Source organism: Vanacampus margaritifer, chromosome 11, assembly GCF_051991255.1.
Source record: "Vanacampus margaritifer isolate UIUO_Vmar chromosome 11, RoL_Vmar_1.0, whole genome shotgun sequence".
Lineage (NCBI taxonomy): Eukaryota > Metazoa > Chordata > Actinopteri > Syngnathiformes > Syngnathidae > Vanacampus > Vanacampus margaritifer.
In genome coordinates this window covers 19435295-19455784 of record NC_135442.1, presented here as the reverse complement: position 1 = coordinate 19455784, position 20490 = coordinate 19435295, and the positions used below count along the sequence as shown (strand labels likewise).

At 38.2% G+C, this 20490-nt stretch overlaps 2 protein-coding genes and 1 long non-coding RNA gene across 5 annotated transcripts; 1 reads left to right on the top strand and 2 right to left on the bottom strand.

Annotated features, from left to right (window-relative positions):
- Positions 1 to 1038: 1038 nt before the first annotated feature.
- Positions 1039 to 4693, bottom strand: LOC144060159 (gamma-crystallin M2-like). Of its 2 annotated transcripts, XM_077579400.1 has the most exons (4): positions 4494 to 4693; positions 2432 to 2491; positions 2111 to 2353; positions 1039 to 1376 (listed from the first exon to the last, which is right to left on the bottom strand). In XM_077579400.1, exons 2-4 carry the CDS (start codon positions 2438 to 2440, stop codon positions 1104 to 1106), a joined length of 525 nt encoding a protein of 174 aa, XP_077435526.1. In that variant the 5' UTR covers positions 2441 to 2491; positions 4494 to 4693; the 3' UTR covers positions 1039 to 1103. The 2 variants fall into 2 exon arrangements, with proteins under 2 accessions (XP_077435526.1, XP_077435524.1); XM_077579398.1 differs by lacking the exon at positions 4494 to 4693 and having other exon boundaries at positions 2432 to 4103.
- A 567-nt stretch (positions 4694 to 5260) lies between these two features.
- LOC144060161 (uncharacterized) lies at positions 5261 to 14807 on the top strand. Of its 2 annotated transcripts, XR_013295857.1 has the most exons (5): positions 5261 to 5528; positions 10390 to 10468; positions 10582 to 10667; positions 13461 to 13561; positions 13654 to 14807. It is a non-coding gene; the product is annotated as an uncharacterized LOC144060161 (long non-coding RNA). The 2 variants fall into 2 exon arrangements; XR_013295856.1 differs by having other exon boundaries at positions 10390 to 10667.
- Positions 6838 to 20350, bottom strand: c9h2orf80 (chromosome 9 C2orf80 homolog). Its single transcript, XM_077579401.1, has 8 exons — positions 20008 to 20350; positions 19863 to 19944; positions 13485 to 13567; positions 12290 to 12383; positions 10575 to 10652; positions 10414 to 10501; positions 7172 to 7290; positions 6838 to 6983 (listed from the first exon to the last, which is right to left on the bottom strand). The coding sequence occupies exons 1-8, from the start codon at positions 20046 to 20048 to the stop codon at positions 6954 to 6956; spliced, it is 615 nt and encodes a 204-aa protein (XP_077435527.1). The 5' UTR covers positions 20049 to 20350; the 3' UTR covers positions 6838 to 6953.
- Between the last annotated feature and the right edge of the window lie 140 nt (positions 20351 to 20490).

Here is a 20490-nt window from a genome sequence, read left to right as displayed (position 1 = left end):
ACATAATGAATAAATAAAGGTCCATATGAATCCTGTGGGTACAGTACCTTTTCTTATATTGCTAATTTTTCTGTTGAAAATGGTTTATGTTATCTTTTTATTTTGTTTATAATAATAAAAAAAAAACTTAGAGTGGGAAGACGGGTTAATGTAGCAGATCACAAGGGGCGGGCGTGGGGGCCACAGCGTTGGAAAGCCCATGTATTTTCTTTGATTTCTACATTTTCATCCCTGTGCCCCCCTGGAGTTAGCACAATTTATGGAAGCACAAATAAATTCAGCAGAATATCATTTAGCAATAAAAACGTTTTATTTATGCAAATTGATACTGGGACAAAAAAATATTAATAAGTCATTGTTCATCCAACGGATTACCCTCAATGTCCAACTGCAATGATACATGGAAAACACAATGCCTTTTTTTAGACTGTTGACTTCTTTAGACCATTATCTGTGTCCTTTTTTTAATGGTAATGTTATTAGAAATTAGATTTGATTTAATGTTGTTTTTATTGTGATACTATTGTATGAATTATCATTATAAAAAAAAAAATACAGTACACATGTATTACCTTTCCCCCCAATATTCCAGTGTTAAAATGTAAAAATATTTGTTTCTTTATTCATTTAGACGGGACAGAAACTATCTCTTAGCAGTAGTGTTCAGTATATTATACAGGTGGAAATATAGTGCAGTTAGCGAAACTACAAAATATCAATCATATTAAAAGGATAGATATTAAAAAAAAGAATATATTGTTTCATTAAGTCAAACTAAATCTTTTTTTAATTATTAAATGGACTATGAGTGTTTTTTTTTTAATGGTTCAAGTTAATTGACATGAAAAAGAGAAAACTGTCTGCAAAAGCCTAGTTATTATGACAGAAGGAATTTTAGTTTTGTATTGCTAAAATGAGCTGTAAAAATCTTTCAGTATTGTAGGACAGGATCTATGGCTAAATAAATAATCAATGACAGATCAATTGTAAGGCTGTATATGCAATGACTTAAAAAGGGAAAAGCAATTACAAGGCCAGTTAAAAATCCGACATCTTTAATAAACAAAGCGTTTGATATTTACAGCAAGGCTTTCATTTGATGGCTAAAATTCGGTGACCCTCCTGAAGGAGCCGACGATGGCGCAGGTGGCGCACCAGTCGCGGTACCGCCGGTACTCGCCAGGCCTCAGGAAGTACTGGCGCCCTCGAAAGTTGGGGTACTCGTAGAAGATCCAGTAGCCATTCATGACGTTACAGGAGTAGATATGGCGGTGGTGGAAACGGTCGGACACACAGGCACAGTCGTCCATGAACTCCATCATGTGACCGCTGAAGTCAGGCTTCTCATAGATACGCAATCTGTACGAGCCTCGGTACTGCGGGATCACATGAGAAGGTACAGTTGGGTTTGCGAGGGCATCAGAATGACTAATTTTAAGTAATGTGAATGAAGGGTAGGATCATGGACATAGGAAGAACGGAAAGTATATGAACGACCGGTCCATGTTTAAGTATAGACACTAGAAATGTAATCACAGACATTGTAATCATAAACCAGAGGCAGATGTGCAGAAGTCCAAATGGCCTATCTTTAAATATGGGAACCCAATACAGAAATGCACATTGAAACTATCTGTCTGACTTTAAGTACAGAAACCCAAGGCAGAATCACAGTCAGCAACCTGAAAGCTTTGTCTAAAGAATCGGTAATATCGAAACAAGCTGTCTAGCTTTTAGGAATAAAAACCAGAGGCCTAATCATGAACATTGAAATCATTAGTCTAGCTTTAGGTACAGAAACCAAAGGTGCATTTGTAGTCATCAGAACGATAGGTCCAACTTTTCAGAACAGAAACCAGAGGCTGAATTTCAGACATCAGAAAGATTGGTCTATCTTTTAAGAATCTAAGACAGAAGCAGAATCATGAACATCGCAATGGCCCATCTAGTTTTGAAATATGGAAAGCAAAGGCCAAATGACAGACACTGGAATGATTACTCTGGAGGCAGAACAACAGACATCACATTGACTAGTCTAGTTTTCCAGCAGAATCAAGAACATCGGAATGACTGATCTAGCTTTAAGAACTACAAGCATTCCGACCCTTACTGCGGGAATCATCCTGCATGAGCGGATGCAGCTGCTGAAACCCATCCATCTCTGGTAGTCGGGATAGTCTCCCCTCCTCATAAAGTATTGGTGGCCCATGAAGTTGGCTCGCTCGTAGATCATGAAGCAACCGCTCTCCACCCGGATGGAGTTGCAGCGGTTGAAGAAGGAGTGAAGGTCCGTGCAGTCGTTGCTGCACTCATAGCTGCGACCCTGGAAGTTCTTGTCCTCGTAGAAGATGATCTGTCAGGAGATGGGAGGTTGCGTGACCACCAACAAAGAACTAACATGTGGTTTGATGCGTGCGGAAACAGAGCCTACCTTGCCCATGGTGTCTATTGGAGAGATTTCTCATGTTTCCAGGGCTTTTTATAGCACCTCCTCACAAACAAAGCATTGTTATTCAAATCTTCTGCTAGTTATAAATGAACGCTACTGGCACATGTGCACCTTTTTGTTGGACCACGACATGGGGTGAGAAATATAGATTTGTATTTGACACAAAAAGAGAATAAATAATTAACAGGGGTTGACGTTGATGGACAAAGGAAAGGACTAGTATGGTATCCACACATCCTGTGGACAATAGAGGCAGAACAATATGGAAAAACGCTGTTCACGCCTGATGTGTTGCATAACAGCGCAGGGAGCCACTCGCTGTTCACACTGCAGGAACTTCAAGCTAATACACAGGACGTCAAGGATTCTAGTTGGGATTGTACAAAGTTTAACATATCAAAATATACTGTAGGTTAGGCTATGTGTCTGGAGTACAAAATTGTAAGAAATATCAAAATCCGAGAAAATAATATCCCAAAATAATGTCAAATACTAATTCAAACTTTATTCTAATGTCCATGAGAAAAAAATATATGCATAAAATGGTGGCACAGTGGATAATGGTTATCACGTCCACCTCACAGTTCTGAGATTCAGGTTCAAATCTGGGCTCCACTCTGGCTGCGTGGAGTTTGCCTGTTCTCCCTACACTTCTTCTCACATTCCCAAAATGTGCATTATGAAAAAAATCATTGGCAATATGTGGTGCTACATGGTGTTAACTTTGGAAGTGGAGGACCCAATAACAGGGAAGGTGAAATCCAAGCAGGGATGCAGTCAAAAAGTTATTTAATTTAACAAAAAGGCAACAAGGCAGCTGTGTCAAAGAAGGGAAATATCCAAGACCTGCAGGACTCTGGCCCTCGAGGACCGGATCTTGTCATACCTGTGCCAACGGCTGTGGGCATTCACACAAATTTAAACATGACATCACATGTGAAAAATTATAAGTATTCTCGGGGTATTTTTTAAATGTATTGTTCAAACAATATATATATTTTTTTTTTTTAAGAAAAAAAAAATCAAAAACATGTTCCACGTACTTATATTTCTAGTAATAAACTCAAGTACTGTATCCCCTATTAGGATTCAATCGACAATGAATTGCTTTGGATACCCAAACGATCAATTGATCATCTGACACATTTCATTTGGAGTTTATATCAGCCAAAAAACAAACAAACAAACACCTTATTCCGTTTCAAGTCATCTATAATTTTCTTAAACTGGCATGAGAGCATCCTGAAAATGTTGTGGGACACAATGTAGTCATTCACAAATATGAATCCCTCATTTCAATATACAAGAAATCACTGCATATTTGTAAATTAGGCTGTTTGCCAATTTAGGGGGGGGGGGGGGGGACTCCTCCATCATTATCTGAAAAACTCAACTATTTGTTATTTTTGTGCTCATGTCAAGCGACATGTAATAGAAAAACACCATCACAAAATGTAACTATGCAGAAGTGTGGGGAGGAGCTTCAATTAGTCAGAGCACAGCCTTGTCGAACAGAACAAAGTGCTTTGCTGCCATCATGTGGTATCCAGCAATTACAAACTTTTTGGGTGGCCATCAATTACCTAAATAGCAGGTTCGCCCTATTTCCAACTCTCAATCTCATAATAACCAATCCACTTTCCTGACTAATGTAATGCTGGTTTCCTGAGAAACAATTACCCTCGGTCAATAAAATGCTACAAGAGCGCAAATCCACTTTGAATGCTTTAATATACTCACTAAGGTAACACTTATCATGAATAAGGTTTTGGATTTAATATTAGTGTTCCACGGCCGAGATAATTAGCATCTGGACATATGTCAAGAGTTTGTCATGGACGGATGTAATAGGAAGAATCAGGTCACTTTTCAAAATAAAATAATTTTGAGACCCGATTAATTAATTAATAAATTTGTTTTTGTTTTTTAACTGTACGGTTAGTTGACTAATGAATGGAACCTAAGTTCGCAGCATGTGCATTTGGAAGCACACACACTATGGTGCCTCAGCGATTACACACTTTGCAAGCCTACAACCACTTACTATGTTCACGAAGTTCTTCTCCTTCAAGTTTCCGTAGCAGAAAGATGTCAGCAAAACATGTCAACCTCTTTGACAATAAAATACCACCAGATGGTGCTAAGTCAATACAACACAAAGCAGGCTCTTGATGCCGAAAACAAGGGAACCGAAGGGAATTTGAATTCGGCAGGACCTGGAAAAGATGACTAAGGACAGAAAAGTTTACATCTTACAACCCCCCCCCCTGAACAATACGTCGAGCTGATTGGACGATGCAGCATCTTGTTCACGGTTTCCTATTTTAAATTCTATTCATGTTTTTTTACATTTACACCCTGTACTTAAGGGGTGGCCAAGTTCGGTCCTCGAGAGCTCCTATCCAGCCTGTCTTCCATGTCTCGCTCCTTCAGCGCAGCTGAATCTAATGATCAGCTCATCAGCAAGCTTTGCAGAAGCCTGATAACTATCCTGATCATGAATCAGGTGTGTTAGTGGAGAGAAACATGGAAAACAGGCTGGATAGGGGCTCTCGAGGACCGAACTTGGCCAGCCCTGCAGTGTACAATATTTAAACAATAAAAAACACCTTACCTTTTTTGTTGTGGTGTGATGGCATCAGTGGATGATAAATGCTATGTTAATGCTTGATTTAGTTCAGTGCTGAGTTTGTGTATTTTACATTGGCCATATTGTTAGACTACTAAGGGGTCCTTGCGTACGTTTAACGTCAGGCACGTTGTTGAACAGCTAAGGGGGGGTCCCTTGTGCGAGTATTTACAGAAGTAGTCACGGTAGTTACAACGGCCTCTCCTTCCTAATTCCACTGTGGTTTGTAGCACTGTATGTTTTCCTTTGCTGCCCACTGGCACGGTTGTCTTTCTTTGGGCCCATGGCGAAGAAAATTGTCGTGGAAAAATCAAAATGCACTCGCTAGTATGGAGCACCTCTGGGAGTATTCACGATCTGACTGGAAATTAGCAGCGTCTCAACTACCGCAACGTGAGCATTCGGCATCCATTGCTCGGCTTTGGCTTCACTTGGCTACCCATTTTCAAGGTATGTTCGGCTTAGCTTGCTTTGCTTGGGTGTTCAAACTCCGAAATTGAGTTCAAACTCCGAGATTTTTTGGTTGAAGTCTGATTTGTACGAGTTCCAAGACGTTCTAACTCCGACGTTCCACTGTATTTGAAAACAAATGTTCAATTAACATCAAATAAAAAAATACAGGCTAATTTTGTATTTAGATCCAATACCAGAGCTCACAGTAAAACAAAAAGAAAAAAAAGGGTGTTAACATAATAGTCTTTTCTTGAAAATTCAACATGATACACTAAGATCTTTGCATATACCAATGTATGTTTAATCAAATGAAGCAACAAAATTATAAATTGTCCATAACTTATAAATACAAATTGTTTCAACATAACATCATGAGTTCTGGCCACACAGGTGATTGGTGAACTTTTTTTTTTTTTTATTAACTTGGAGTATGATAGAGTGTTGATAAAAATATTGATTTACTCCACTAAAGACCATATAATATTCTATATACTGTATAACAAATGTAACTTTCAGTCTATCAGTATCATGATTAATCGGTATCTAATCGAATCGTGATCTATGACTCGTGATACGGATCAAATCGCCAGGTACGAGGCAATTCACACCCCACCCGACAAGCATTTAGCCTCTTTTATTGATATATGATCAGTATGACATGTCTCAACTACACATGACTGCTTTACTATCCATTATTATTTCATTTTCAATGAATTTTAACATAAGATCCTGCAGTCACACAATTGTCACATTACAAAATTGTAAGATTCTTTTGCACAAGGGTTATCTAACATTCTTTTTGATAGTTTCAAATAAATGTAAAAAAAAATGTTAATTGAAATGTTAATTTATTTGAATATCACGATCAAAGCAAACAAATTATTTCAACCAGGTGTGACACTTTGTTCTAATATGCCTATGGAATCAGTTGTATTGACCTATGTCATCCGTGTCAAACTCCGGTCCCTGAGGGCCGCAGAGGTTTCCCTCCTCAATTATAGCTGCATCAAATAGTCAGGATAGTTATCAGGTTTCTGCAGAGCTTGATGAGAGGAAACCTCTAAAATATGCAGGACTGCAGCCCTCGGGCACCAGAGTTTGACTCCTATGAATATGGTATCAATTGAATTTATTTATCGATCGTATCTTCCTATAGGATCAATCTATGGTATAATAGACTTTGACATGTGGTTTCAATGGTATTTGTTGGTTCAAATAAAAATAAAAAACAGACTCATGCAAATATTTTGTCCTTATTTAAAATTATATTCTTGTCATACATCTGGTTAGGTAAGTGTGCGGTCAAGCACTGACTAAAAAATTGTGGTCCCCTTCATCGTTGAAGTTGCCCACCCCTGATCTATGGTATCTACGTATATAATGACAAGCCGTTGCCAGCCATGCAGAGACACTGGGGGCGCCTCAGCTCTTCTTGTCGCCTTCACTGTCCACCTGAAGTCAAACCAGAGCAGAGGTGAGGAGTGCTGGTGGTTTAAATCCGTCAGGTGGCAATAGTGAGATTTGACAAACATCAGACCCGCAGTGACTTGAATTAATAAAGACTTGATTAGATGAGGTCATCTAATCAAGTTTTTATCGCGGAGAGCTGATCAGCCTGATAAGGAAAAACTGCTACTAACGCTGAAGAATGAGCGGGTTGAAGAGGAGAGTGATGACGAGGTTGGTGATTGCGCTGGGACGGGTCCGTTGGGAACATTGCCTTTTGCCCTCTCAGACAGCCATCTTTTCAACTTTTGATCTGCAGAAGGGACAAAAGATTTAATCTTTAGATGGAGGATACAATGCAGTTTAAAAAAATTAAATAAAGACCTCTAAAGCAACTGCAGCTCATGTTTTAACCAGAGAGAGAGAAAAAGATTAGCTGCACAGTCGGTTGTAGAATACTGTGGATTTGAAAATAATGCTTCTGGTTGATAAATCACTGAATGGCTTTCAAGAAATCCTGATGTAATATAAGCCCCGTAGGGTTCTGAGGTAAGCAGACTCAGGTCAATTAATGGAGCACAGAGTCTAAAGCAAACATGGGGCATTAGCACTTAGCTGTGATGCTGCATTCAAATGGAATAAGCTGCCAACAGAACTCAAGTTATCACCAAATATAAATGCTTTTAAATCCAGGTTAAAAATATCTTTTCTTTTATCTTTCTTTGTTGTCATTCCAATAATGAAGGTCTTTTAGAGCATTTCATAATCATAATTTATATTCCCAAAATCATATTATTGTGCTCTACATTCTTTTAGTATTCTAATCTTAAGTCTTGTTTCCATCGACGGTATCTACACTAATCAACAAAAGCCCAGTTTCCACCAACGAATCCACCCGGCTCTACTCTACTAGCTTTTTAGGTACCTCCTCCTTTGTGGTTCTGAAAAAACTAGACCGCTTCTAAAACGTGACGTAAATATTTTGGAGGCCAATGTTTGGTCCGAGACACTCGTCATCAATATGCGGCTTCACAAACCATCCACCCCAGAAAAACAGCCACCATTAAAGACGAACGACGAAGAGAGGGAAAAAAAAGAATGATTTACAAGCAGATCAATATTTTGACTTTTGAGGAGGTGCATCCGTAAATAAAAGAAATTCTGAACAAGCAGGACTCTTCCGAGAGCTGGCCACCTGTCTAAACTGTGCAATCAGGGGAGGAGGGCCATAGTCAGGGAGGTGACCAAGAACCCAATCGTCACTCTGTCAGAGTTCCAGCGGGACTCTGTAGAGAGAGGATAACCTTCCTATAGGACAATCATCTCTACCGCACAAACACAGACAAAGATTGAACTCTTAGACATGAATGCCAGCTGTCATATTTGGCGTAAACCAGGTACTGCTCAACACCTGACTGATACCATCCCTGCCGTGAAGCATGGTCGTAGCAGTATCATGCTGTGGGGATGTTTTTCACTGGGAACTGGGAGACGAGTCAGGTATGAGGGAAAGATGACATCCTGGATGGCAACCTGCTCAGGACCTTAACAAGCATTTGGATTAGTTTTTTGTTTTTGCCCTTTTTTATTCGCTGTTGTGATGAGCTTTTTGTGTGTATCGTGATTAGTTTTAGCTGTTGTGTTTAGTTATTTGTTTTCTGTGTTTTTTTTTATTTGCTGTTGTGTTTTGTTTCTTTTTTTGCTGTTGTGTTATTTGATGTTGCGTTTTGCACTTCAGGGCCACTTTAGAAATGTACCTAGTTACTGACTGTACATGTATACATTTATAGCTGCTGAACGCAGAAAATTGAATTTTGAATCGCTACTGCCACCTGTGGCTGAAACATGAAACTGCACACACCCTTCAGGTCATATACACTATCTGTGTCCAAACTACGGCCTGAGGGCCATTTGCAGCCTGCCATTCATTTTCCAGAGGCCCATGGCATATAAGCTACTATCGACATATAAAAATAAAATAAAATAAAAACTCAAAAAAAAGACATTTGACATGGCCCGAAAAAATAGGTAAAAATAATAAAATACAATTTAAAAAAGTAGGGTTGAGGTTAGCAGATAGACAGGGGAGGGTGTGAAAAAAATAGGTGCCACTACAACTAATAATTAATTTGTATTATAAATATGCAAAGATATAAATAAATTATTTACAACTGACACAATTACTCTTCAAAACACTTTGGTAAATAAATGTAATCCAATTTTACTCTTGCTTTGGTTTTGAATGTTGAGATGGGATTCAGCTGCTGTTCAGCAGGAGTGTGTCTAGTTTATTGTAATACAGGGCTGTGGGCCACCACAACATTTGGAAAAACCTTTAACTATTTTTGAGTTGATCAAATTGACCCAAAAATACAAACAATATATAATTGCTTACTTAATTTATTTTAGCATGTTTAATATATTCAAGTCAAATAAATTCTAAGTGGAAGTTACATCCGTCCATTTTTCTGTATACGGCCATCAAACAAATAAGTTTGGACACCCCTGATGTAGACAATGCGAACATGACGTCACATCCGCAGACAGAGGGTGCAAAATTCGAACCCGAATCCAGTCTGAAAACTGTTGGCCAGAGGGCTTGCAGGAGTTCTCATTGTGAACTACTAAGGTGTTCATTTGATTCTAATTATTAGAAGATGTCCCAGCCAAGGTTATTTTAGTTAACTAAAACTAACGAAAAAACTAAAACTAAAATTCAAAAAACAATTTCGTTTGCTTTTTAAAAAACGAAACTAAACTAAAACTAACTATAATTATAGCAAAAATGTCCTTTGTTTTAGTCTTTGGTAATACACACTTAAAAAAAAAAAAAAAAACTAAAACTAATACTGAAGCTAACTAAAACAAAACTATAACTAAGCATTTATGAAATAACTAAAACTAATAAAAACTAACAGAACCACCCTGAAAACTAATTAAAACTAAATTTAAAAAACAAAACTCAAAACGAAATGAAAACTAACTAAAATGAAAAATTCCAAAACTATAATAACCCTAAAATAAATAAATGGTCAAATAAAAAGGCTATTGTAAAAAGATTGTTGGGTAAATTGTTACAAAGAGCAGCTTTAAACACAGTTCTGAGGCTTAACCTATTCACATTTGACACCAACACAATGTCATGCTATGCCAGGGGTAGGTAAGTTCGGTCCTAGAGAGCCGCAGTCCTGCATGTTTTGAACACAGCTGAGAGGATCCTGCAGAACGTAATTATGAGCTGATGATTTGAAACACCTGGGTTGGAGGCAGGAGACACCGAAAACATGCAGGACCGAACTTGCCTATCCCTGTGCTATGCTAACATATACCCTGTACAGCTCCCAGCCACTAGGGGCATAATTAAATGGCAACTAGTCTGTGATGCATCAATCATTTCTATCTTTTGTTTCAGTTCAGACATAATCCGTGTACGCACTGTGTTTCTTGGAGTGGTGCACAGCCTTGTAGGAGCTCAGCATGGCCAGCGGGTGGTAAGAGAGCGTGAAGGGACACACAATGGATGCCTGGGGATCATAGAACAGATGCAGTGACTTGTCATGGTGGATATGTATGTGTTTCATCATGTGTTGTTGGTACCTTGGAGCGTGTGTCAGGGTAGGAGGCAACAGGTTTACACCTGTAGAGAGCCAGGATCTCCTCCACTGGCAGGCTGCTCTGAAGACAGGTCAGGTGGTCACACACAGTGCTAATGTTACTGTAACATGAAGGCTTCCGCAATGTTTGTATAACAGGAGTCACCAACTCCGGTCCTCGAGGGCACTGATCCGTTTTCCTCTTCCAACACACCAGATTCATTTACCATCTCATCAACAAGCTCTGCAGCAGCCTGATAATGATCCTGACCGTTTGAATGTTGGAGGAGAGAAACATGCAAAACATGCTGGATAGGTGCCCTCAAGGACCGGAGTTGGTGAACCCTGCTGTATAGTTTTAATGGTCAGCTATGCACATTATGTAACAGCCCCCTCACCCCTCACACACACACACACACACACACCCTGCATTTGTCATAAAAATATAAACACAAATTGCTGGCGTCAGGCCAAAACTTCATAAGTCACAATTTGGAAAATGTCTTTTTTTTTCTTTCAAAAATCTGTACTTTTAGTCAGTCAGTCAGTGTCACCTGTCATCGAAAGTCCTGAAAATGGCCTGCTCCATTTTACGATGCCAGACTATTACTTATCCACAAGTAACTTATCCCCATAAAGCCATAGAACAGTGATTTCTCTCTCTCGTCATATTCAGTCAACATCAAAATTCCAGTCCAGTCTCAGGGGTTTAACAAAATTAACCAATTTCTCCCAGCAGGAAATAAATTGTCCTCCTCTATGATTGGCGTAAGCCGTTATTTTCTAAACGTCCATAGTAATGTCCATGCACCCATTTAGTGTTGGGCTTTCTTGTGTTTAACCACTTCCTTGTGAGGGACTTTTTACTAGCCACCAACAAAATGCTAAATTATTTTTTTTTTTTACCAATCCCGAGGAATATATCCAAACAAGAACGTGCTCTCTAAAAATATTGCACATACTGTATAGGCCTAAATCCATACTTAAGTGCCTTGTGAATATCCTTCCAGCAGTCTTCAATAAAGGGGCAACTACAGAAAACATGGTAGGCCTAATAGTTTGCATTATGATTGCCGCAATTTCTTCAACAAATGGGAGGATTGTTACAATAGTGGGATGTTTGCTTTAATGTCAAAATAACTTATCAACCTATCCCCAGCGTAATGAGCTGCATGGTGCATTTCCATTGTTACCTACTGTACATATCATTGTCCGTTCATCCTCTGTTATACTTCCACTCCCCTCTATTTCCCACTTGTTTAAAATATGGGATGTTGAATATGATTTTATATTAGATAGACCTCTATACATGCATGAAATGGGAAGTTTGTCTTTTATCATGAGTTCTGTGAAACACTGTTGCTTATTTAGGTATGAATGGTGCTATTGACAATTTCAAACATCCAGACATTTTTGATATTTCCGCAATGCAAATGCTTCCTTTAAACATATTGTATTGCTTTTGCCGGTGACTAGATTATTATAGCATTCAAACGTTTCATGATATTTTGAAATCAAAATATCCCTCAAAAATCAAATTGCGACGATCAAAAGACCAATGCTTTTCAATGAGCTGAGAGCTTCCGTTCACCAAGTTGACTGCCATTTTGACTTGTGAGTCATGACGTAGGCTCAGAAGTGTCAAAATGAATAAAGGTTTGATTGATTGATTTGCAATTAATTCATTGCGTCTAAAGTGTGCATGAATATGCTGCTTACCATGATGATGCCTGCGAAGGATGACAAGATCATGGCCTCACGTGCCAAGCGATTACCATATATTCGGTAGTTTCCCGGAATTTGGTGCCGCCCACTGTGTTGAATGAGGGAGAAGTGGTGGTTGACCATAGATGTATACAGTAATTAACTCACAATGCCGCCTACTTGCCATAACCAGAGGTGAAGCCATCGGTGACCATCTTGCGTTGCCACTTGCTAAGGTTGCCTAATTTGAATACATAGATTTCTCCACAGTGAAAATGCCACAGTATGGCATACGGTTGTACCACAAAATTTTGAGAGAAGCACGACATGCACATTTCATCGGTAAGAACGTGATTCTAAATGTTCTATACTCGCACCCATCAACAGGAACGCGCAATTGAAGGGCACAATGGTACATGCTGTATACCCAATAAGCTATATTTCCAAGTGCTACTCAGATTCAGTTGTATCATGTTTTCAGAACCATGTACAATGAAATAAAAGCAATGCTCATCAGGATAGAAATCACGGTGAAATATAAATCAAACCTCCGCAAGTCACGATTCATGATACTGAGAATAGGTAATACTGTATACTCTGAATGGTTGATGCAATCAGTGAAGTTCATTCTTTAAGAGGATCTCATTACGCCATACAGGGACCTTAGCGTAAAACATGCACTGATAAGTGTTTTCAGGAAAAAGAGAAGTTGTCAGTAAAAGTGGCAACGTAAGATGGCTGCCCTCTGACTTGAGTCTCGCGGGGCCATTGTTTGTCAATCATATACAAGTCTGTGGCTCTGCCAGAAGTCTCAACAAACACCATAAAGTTCCAAGATTTGTTGCTCATTGCTATTCTAAAAAAATTATTGCTAGAGCGTTAGGCAACACTGAATAGATTTTGTCACAGGGCCCAACTCTCTCGACCTTGGGTTGCCACTGTAAATGAAAGCTGCACTCGCCATATTTGTATGAGACAGAACTATTCCTATAAAATGGCATGATATGAATCAGAGTGTGAAATGAATGTGAAGTGTGATCCTTATCCTTTGTGTAATTTGACCAAATATTGTCACAAAACATTTTATATAATGTAATGTAACCCTTATACAGTATATAACAGTTTAAAATTATAAAATAAAATAAAATGTCTCCTTTAAAGTTTTGAAAATAATTTGCAAGGTCAGTCCACAAGATGTCAGATGCCCTACATGAGATCTTTGTCCTGTCGTTTGGATCCCTGGTCTTCCTCCAGCCAGCAAACTGCAACGCTGATGGCAAGATCATAGTGAGCCTAAAATATGCATAAAAATGCAAAATGTATCAAAGACACAAAACTGTTTTTAAATGATCAATAATGTATTCCATCATATATTACAGGAGGCACCCTCGCAAGACGAAATCAGTGGAGTAGCGATCAAGTCTGTTAAAGCTTCATGTGCTGTATTGCAAACAACTATTAAGCATGTGTGGTGCGGATATGATTCTTGCCTACACAACAGTCAGTCATAATCCACACATTGATCTACACAATATTAACTGTGATCTTCAATCATGTGTACCTACATTTAAAAAGCGTTGTTCAAACACTCAGTCATGTCACCGACATACATATAACTGGACTGTCAATGCCGCTTGCTCTCCGTTGAGAGAAGTGAAGCCACCGACGGCCATCTTACATTGCCACTCACCAAGGCCACCTAACCTGAAAACATTGATTTCTTTGTGGCATTTTCACGTGATTTTCTTCCTCTACAGGGAAAATGTCACCTTGTATGACATGCAGTTATACCAATAGGTCAGGGAGAAGCACTACATACATGTACATTTCATTACTAAGAAAAAGACTACAAGACAAGAGAAAAAAAAACACATTCACTGATGGATCCTCTCCAGTTAGTAGCCTAGAGGTGTCGATAGGGTCTTTTTTTTCTCTTTTTCTTTTTTACATCGCTCCACAAACATTTGGACTGCGCTACCACCTCAGCTCGGCTGTTGTCCCACTTCTCTTAAGCATTTAACACCCTTCAGCCTCACATCTTGGCCCATAAACTCTCCTCCTTCCATCTGGATGACCAGCTCCTGTGGCTTCTGGATTTCCTCACTGGCAGATCAGAGTGTACACAGTCCTGCTCACTGTTATTGGCACCCCTTCATTTTTTGCATGATCTCTACAATATCTTCAGAAATCAATAGAAATGTACCAATTTTATATCATCGGGACCTTTTAAATGGATGTCCAAAATTAATTCAACAAAGGAAATAGATTTTCAACTTAGATAATTCCAAAGAAAAAAATCAAAAACACTGCATGTGCAGCAATAATGGCACCCCTCTTTGATATTTGGTTGCACACACTTTGGCAGTGATAACAGCTTCCAAACGCTTCTTGTAGCCATCTCTAAGCTTCTTGCACTTCTCCGCTGGTATTTCCTACCCTACTCGTCCTTTGCAAATTGTTCAAGCTCTTGAATGTTTGCAGGTTTCTTTTCCCAATGGCACATTTCAGCTCACATTAAAGATTTTCAATCGGATTGAGATCAAGAGTCATTGCTGGCCATTTTAAAACCGTATTTTTGTTGTTGCTTTTTAACAATTTCTGTGCTTTTGGATGTGCGCTTTGGGTTTTTGTCAAATGATGGATCCTCCATCATGCTTAACTGTAGGGAAGGTGTTCTTTTCCTTGGAAGTTTAATTGCATTGTCTGTAAACAAACTGTTGGCGTGCATTGCGGAAAAGCTCTATTTTTGTTTCATCAGTCCACAGAACATTTTCCCAAAATAATTGTGATTTGTCCAGGGAGTCCTTGGCAAAGGTTAGACATTCTTTTTTTTGTCTGTCTCAGGAATTGTCTTTGCCCATGAAGCCCTGTTTTCAGTTCAGTGTGTAGCATATGGTGCTTCTTGAAACCATGATCCCAAACTGTTGCAGGTTAACTTTCAGGTCTTTGGAGATTCATGGAGGTCCATGGAGGTTCTTGACAGTTCCATGCATCCATAATTGCACTTCTGATGTCCTCACAAGCTCCTTTGTTTTCACGATTTTGACAAAGGAAAAGGGGATAACAGGTGGCTTTTTAAAACACCAAAGTCATCATTCATTGGTTAATTCATGTCAATTGGGCACAGACAATTTGAAACAGGGAATTCTCATTTGTGATTTACCAAAGGTGAGTCACAATGTATTTCTATACTGATTTACTCGATTTATTTTTTCATAAAATATTCCACATTATGTACTTTGAGTGCCAATAATGGTTAATTGAAAATGTGTCTGCATTATGTGTTCAGAGCTATCAACAATCAAGTAAAAACAAAGCCAATCAGGGAAAAAAATTGCTGCGAAATGTAAACCTAACCTCTGTGAGACACGATTCACGACATTGAGATGATATACTATGAAAGGGCGACGCTAACAGTGACGTATGCTCTTTGCGAGGCTTTCATAACTCCATCCAGGGATCCTAGCGTAAAACACACACTGATAAGTGTTTTCAGTGAAAAAAATAACAGAAGTTGTCAGTAAAAGTATTAACGTAAGATGGCTGCCCAGTGGCTTCAGTTGTGAGGGTCCTATTGACAGTACAGTCATATATAAGTGTGCCCTGCGTATGCACAAAGCTGGCCTAAACGATGCATGCACAACTTCCTGCGCAAAACGTGAATTATCAAAAAAAAAAAACTTGACGGGGAAAAAGGTTGAATATGCATGGACGCTTTAACTCGTGCATATGCACATTTTGGAGAAATTGAAATTTACAGATGCAGTTTGGAGGTCAATTGTATAATCATCCCTCTCACACGTCAAGTTGTAATTAATATCATGCATAAATTATAACGATTTTGCACTTTGCGTACATGTTGAAATTTTTTATGTTTTGTTGGACGCTACTTTTTTAATTATGTTGCTCATGCCTGTTAATGCCCTTTGGGAATGAAGTGCATTTTGATTACAAAATGACATATTGGCTTCCAACTTTTGAGAAATAAATGAACACATACAACCAGTGGTCCCCCAACCGCTAGTCCGCGGGCTAATTGCTGTTTGGCACATTGATTGGTTTGTTTTATTACTGCAGCAGAGCATATACATCACGATCAAGAACGTACTTCATCCCTCACCCAATCACAACTTGGTGATAGCAATTACCTTCTGATTGGGAAAATGTTAGCAATCCCCCAGTCCGCAAAAGGTCAAGATGTCTATCTGAATGAAAACTTGACCAAAAAGAATGCTGAAATAGCAAGAAAGGCACGTCAACTGAAGAGAGGCGGAAAAATTGTGGCGACCTTGACCGCAAACTGCAAAACACAAGATATGAAAACCAGGGTGATCAAAAGCGTGGAAGAGCTGGTGGCTTATGAAAATTAAATATGGCCATCACATCCGAATATAGATGACCAATTTGAGGATTGTTCTTTCGCTGATCTAAATGGAATATTTGATCCTGATAAAAATTTCTACAACAACAAATCGGACAAATGCAAATACTACACTGAAGACCAATACAACAAATCAGCAGGAATCTCTACACAAACTTTGAACACATCAAGAATTATTTACAAAAGTTTGACAAGAAATTCAACATTATAGCTGTTTCTAAAACATGGATGAAAGATAACAAAGGATCCGACATCGATCTCCATGGATACAATATGGTATGCACAAACAGAACTGGCAAAGGTGGAGGAGGAGTTGCCCTGTTTGTGGACAACAACATCAAGTTTGACATATTAAACGATATGTCGACTTGAAAATCTTATGGAATGCATAACGATTGAATTTTCTCTGTCAAAATGTGAAAATATAATTATAAGTTGTATCTACCATGTACTGCACTCCAAGGTCGAACTTTTCACTGAATGTTTAGAAAAACTACTGACTAAAATTAACAACAAGCATGTCTTTCTCTATGGTGGCATAAATATTGATTTGTTAAACCCTAACAAAAATGCACATATTGAACATTTCACTAATACAATGTACGCATTAGGACTTCACCCATTAATCACACAACCGACTAGAATTACGACTCACAGTGCCACCCTAATAGATAACATATTCACCAATGTTATTCTAAATGAGACTAAAGAGTGGTCTACTGATTAATGACATTACTGATCACCTCACGATTTTCACTAACTATGTATGGCATCACAGTAATATAATTTTATAGGAGGTTTAGGTCAGATCGAAATATTACTGCATTTAGAAATGATTTGTTAACTCAAAACTGGAATTGTGTCTATGATGCAATGGATGTGAATACAGCGTATGGCTGTTTCATAAACAAACTTGAACAAATTTATAAACACTGTCCAGTAAAGATATTTCATATCAAATTAAATCTTAAAAACAAACCATAGATGACCAAGTCTCTTATAAATGCTTGTAGAAAAAATAATAACTTATATAAGATACTTATTAACCAAAAAAACAAAACAGGCAGAAGAGTTCGATACAAGAAATATCGTAATAAACTAAATAATATTTTAAGAATTAGTATAAAAATAATAATAATAATAATTTTTTTAAAAACAGTATTATACTAAAATGTTGGAGGACAACAAAAGTTATACTTGCAAGTTATGGAAAATCATTAATGAGATTATTAAGAAGAAAAAGTCTAAGCCATCTTATCCTGACTATTTTTATGCTAATAATGACAAAATAGTAATAATGGAAGCAATTGCAAATAAATCTAACAAGTTTTTTGTATCTATAGGTCATGACTTGGCAGAAAGTATACCCACAGCTCAACTTCAAAACACTCAAGTACGGAATTTACACTCAATGTTTCTCGAAGCAGTCAAATGCGCAGCCAAATCTGCCACTGACACACAAGGCATTGATATGAAACTAATCAAGCTTATAATAAGCGAAATTCTACAGCTCCTAACTCACATATGCAACCTCTCATTTATGACTGGGATGTTTGCAAACGAGGTGAAAATTGCTTAAGTTGTCCCCATTCATAAAGGGGGAGGTTTACACGAATTTGGCAATTAAAGACCCATTTCAATATTACCACAATTGTCAAAAATCTTGGAAAGGTTTTTTAATGATAGGCTTGATAAATTTATAACAAAGCATAAGTTATTAAACGAGAGTCAGTATGGTTTTAGGAAAAATCATTCTACTGGACAAGCTTTGACCGAATCCATGGAAATCATTACCGATGCGATTGATTAAAAACTATACTCTATTGGAATTTTCCTGGATCTAAAAAAAAACATTTGACACAGTAAATCCTACAGATAGGATGATTGCTGATGTTTTGACAAAACCAGCTACAAAGCAAGTTAAAATGTTTTGCCCAGAAAATGTTTGGCATGTAAGTGTGTCTTAATGGAAATGGGATTTATTGAACATGTTTAATATTACCCAGTGAGTTAACAGCGAGTGGGGGTATTACGCATTTGTTTTATTGCGCTCTTTCTCCCTGTGCTAAAAAGCTTTTATTTTGTAGACGCCCACAGGAAGTGGTGCGCTGTCTGCTTTTACTTCTGTTGTGAGTTGCATGTTGTACTCTAGGCTACAGCTGCTGTATCACCGTGCTGCCTCAAGTTGTTGAGCAGAAATAAATATGCCCTGAGAAGAGGCTAAAGAAGCACCTTTGAAGACATTGTTTATTTGCACTACAAGAGCCATTTCCGTGACCTGGTCTCCTTTACAAAGACAAAGATTTACATCAATCAACAACTTGATAATCCACACAACTATATGTGACGAATTACCACTTTGATTTTCTGCGTCCTATTGCATTCTGGGAACGGAATTAATAAGCTTCGGCTTCATCCCATCAGCCCTTTTTCTTTTCGGGTATAATTGTATGTGAAAAGTGAATGTTGTAAATTGTCTCTATGATTGTCCAAAAGGAAAAATTAACAAATAAAAACAAACACAACAATCCAAGTAAATTTGGGAAACTCTTGTTGAACATTGGCTCGTGATGTTTGTACAGTTTAGCCATTTTATCTGTAGGTTCATTGTTCTATCATAAGGTATTGTACTGTGCATATACTTATGCACGTTCTCATGCAACCAAATTGATGGTAATGTTCACGTGGACGCTTTATACACACTTCTATGTGCACGCTAGCTTGATAAATGAGGCCCTTGGATTGTTGAGGGAAATGTAAGTCAGCAAATGAGGACAAACAAAGGTTTGGTTATTTACTGGCTTTTGAGTGTGAGTGTGGTTTTTTTTATCATTAATTTTGTTCAATAAAGTGATTGAAAGAGCACCAGTGGCTGTTTCTATCTTACCACTATCCAAACCACCTGTTATCGATTATAATTAATTCCAACTAGCAGCAGTAGGCCATGGTCACTTAATCTGAGACATGCATTTAAGTAAATTAAGCCGATTGGACTCCACAATGGGCATATTGCACTTTCATTTATTTTATTAATATTAAGTGAACCCAAATTAAGGTCAGCCAATGTCTTTAAAGCACCCTTTCCTCCTGGCTCACACAAAAGCCAAGTATGGGTATATGCAGTTTACAATTCATCTAAATAAGGATTGTTTGGCCTTAGTGGTGATCAATACACAAGTGTGATTATAGTTTGTCGTTTTTTTTTACCAGGTCATCAAGCACTGTTGAGGCTCCTTTTCCTGCAGGGTCAAAAGAATTCTCTCTGACTTTCTGTCCAATGTATTCATCCCTGGAATCAGGAAAACAAACCCATTAAGATCTCCCTTTTCAAACTTTAAATGCATGTACTCACAAGAGAATTTCAACATTTCTTTTCAGCTGCTTTGACTCCATTTTGTCAGGGAGTCTTTTCTTTGGTCAACAGGAAGCAGCTGTAAAGGCCAGCTAGATACAGACTAAAAAAAAAAGACAAGGGGGGGAAAAAACAGCTGGAGCAAAATAAATCCAGAATCAATTCACCGTCCTTTGTGGTACTAAACTGAGCTCAACTCGATGCTTTCACAACCACTGTACTTTAACAGTGCTTTAGAATACACGACATAAAAACATTAACAATATAATCATAACAAACAGTACAGTAACCTATGCAAAACACATTGGTGCATTTGTACTCACCAATCAGTTGTACACAGCAATTACTTAACATGTTTCACAGTTTGTCCAGCAAGACCGGACTGAATGTGGTGACCTTCACATAGGAAACAAAAGGCGACGTCTCGGGTGAACAAGCAGATTTGAATCATTTATGAACAGCCTCCAACCAACACGCGCATCA

Coding starts and splice junctions, on each gene's coding strand:
- LOC144060159 (XM_077579400.1), bottom strand. Junction 1,377..2,110: donor CATGCAGGATGATTCCCGCA/GTAAGGGTCGGA, acceptor GTGATCCCGCAG/TACCGAGGCTCGTACAGATT.
- c9h2orf80 (XM_077579401.1), bottom strand. CDS start 20,048: ATGGAGTCAAAGCAGCTGAAAAGAAATGTTGAAATTCTCTT. Junction 13,568..19,862: donor CAACAGTGCTTGATGACCTG/GTAAAAAAAAAC, acceptor TGCATATTTTAG/GCTCACTATGATCTTGCCAT. Junction 7,291..10,413: donor GCACCACTCCAAGAAACACA/GTGCGTACACGG, acceptor TCCCTTCTGCAG/ATCAAAAGTTGAAAAGATGG.